At 40.8% G+C, this 1830-nt stretch overlaps 1 protein-coding gene across 1 annotated transcript; it reads right to left on the bottom strand.

The window, feature by feature from the left end:
- Positions 1–307: 307 nt before the first annotated feature.
- On the bottom strand, positions 308–945 carry LOC150034158 (uncharacterized). Its single transcript, XM_090318321.1, has one exon. The coding sequence runs from the start codon at positions 929–931 to the stop codon at positions 308–310; it is 624 nt and encodes a 207-aa protein (XP_090174447.1). The 5' UTR covers positions 932–945.
- Positions 946–1830: the final 885 nt, after the last annotated feature.

Raw genomic sequence — 1830 nt, forward strand, 5'->3', positions numbered from 1 at the left:
CTTAAAAAAACAAACTCCTTAATTATCTCCCAATATATATATATATACTTATATATATATTTTCCTTTCCAAAAAAAAAATCTAAAATACACATTTAATTATCTACATAGATAACCAAATCTCCCAAAATACAAGCCAAAATAAAACTCAATTAATTCCAAACAATTAAATCATATTTTAGCTTGGTAAAAAAAAACATAAATCTCATATAATTTATCCAAGTAGCCAATAAAAAAAAACTTAATTACAAAATAAAAATCAGGATGTTACATTCTACCCCCTTAAAAAACTTTCGTCCTTGAAAGTTCTAATCCTGAAAAAGCTCCGGATAATGCATCCTCATGTCATCCTTGCACTCCCACGTTGCTTCCTCGAACTGGTGATTTCGCCAAAGAACCTTCACCAAAGCTATCTTCTTACTGCGCAAAACTTTCACTTCCCTGGCTAGGATTCGAATGGGCTCTTCTTCGTAGCTCAGGTTCTCATTTAAATGCAAAGGTTCATAATCCACAACATGAGATGAGTCTGCTACGTACTTCCTCAACATGGAAACATGAAAAACATTGTGAACTGCAGAAAGAGATGGGGGCAAGGCCAGTTGATATGCTACGGGGCCAACCCGTTCCAAGATCTCAAATGGCCCGATGAAACGAGGGTTCAACTTACCCCTTTTGCCAAACCTCAACACTCCTTTCATAGGTGCCACTTTCAGAAACACCTTTCCACCTACCTCAAACTCCAGGTTCTTACACCTAACGTTAGCATAACTCTTTTGCCTACTTTGAGCCGTCAACATTCGGGCCCTAATCTTCTGTATTGCCTCATTCGTGGTTTGTACTAACTCAGGTCCTAGTAATTTTCGCTCACCAACCTCATCCCAGCATACGGGTGACCTACAACACTTCCCATAAAGGGCCTCAAATGGTGACATACCAGTGGTTACCTGATAACTATTATTATAGGCAAACTCTATCAAATGCAGGTGAGAGTCCCAACTTCCTGCAAACTTTAGTGCACAAGCACGTAACATATCCTCCAGAGTCTGGTTCGAACGCTCAGTTTGACCGTCAGTTTGTGTGTGAAAAGCCGTACTGAAATCCAAACGTGTACCCAATGCTGCTTGAAGGCTCTTCCAAAAGCTGGAGGTAAAATGAGTGTCTCTATCAGACATGATGGACATTGATACCCCGTGCAATCTTACCACTTCTTTCATATACAACTGGGCCCATCTACTCAATAGATATGTAGACTTCCCTGGAATAAAATGTGCCAGCTTGGTAAGTCTATCCATTATAACCCAAATTATTGTAAAACCCTTCACCGTTTGCAACAAATCTACAATGAAGTCCATCGAGACATGCTCCCACTTCCATTCCGGTATGCTCAAAGGTTGCAACAAACCTGCTGGCTTTTCCCTTGGGGCCTTTACCTACCGACACACCAAGCACTACTGACAAACTCTGCTATCTCCACTTTTATGTTATTCCACCAGTAGCAATGTTTTAGGTCCTGGTACATTTTGGTACTGCCAGAATGTATTGAAAATGGGGAGTTATGAGCTTCCCATAACAGATCATTCTTGAGGCCACTATCTGCTGGAACACATAAACATCTTCGAAAAGTAAAACCATTATCTGCTGACAAGGAGAACTCACCACCCTATCCCGTCTTCACCTGCTGTGCTACTTCAACTAAGTATGGATCACTGCGTTGAGCAATAATGATCCTCTACCTTAAACTTGGTTGTACCGACAATTGTGCTAACTTCGCAGATACTTCCCCTACCACCACTACAATCTCAGCCCGCTCAAGGTCCTTACATAAACGACT

This window comes from Benincasa hispida, chromosome 9 (genome assembly GCF_027475165.1).
Source record: "Benincasa hispida cultivar pf3 chromosome 9, pf3_genome.v1.1, whole genome shotgun sequence".
NCBI lineage: Eukaryota > Viridiplantae > Streptophyta > Magnoliopsida > Cucurbitales > Cucurbitaceae > Benincasa > Benincasa hispida.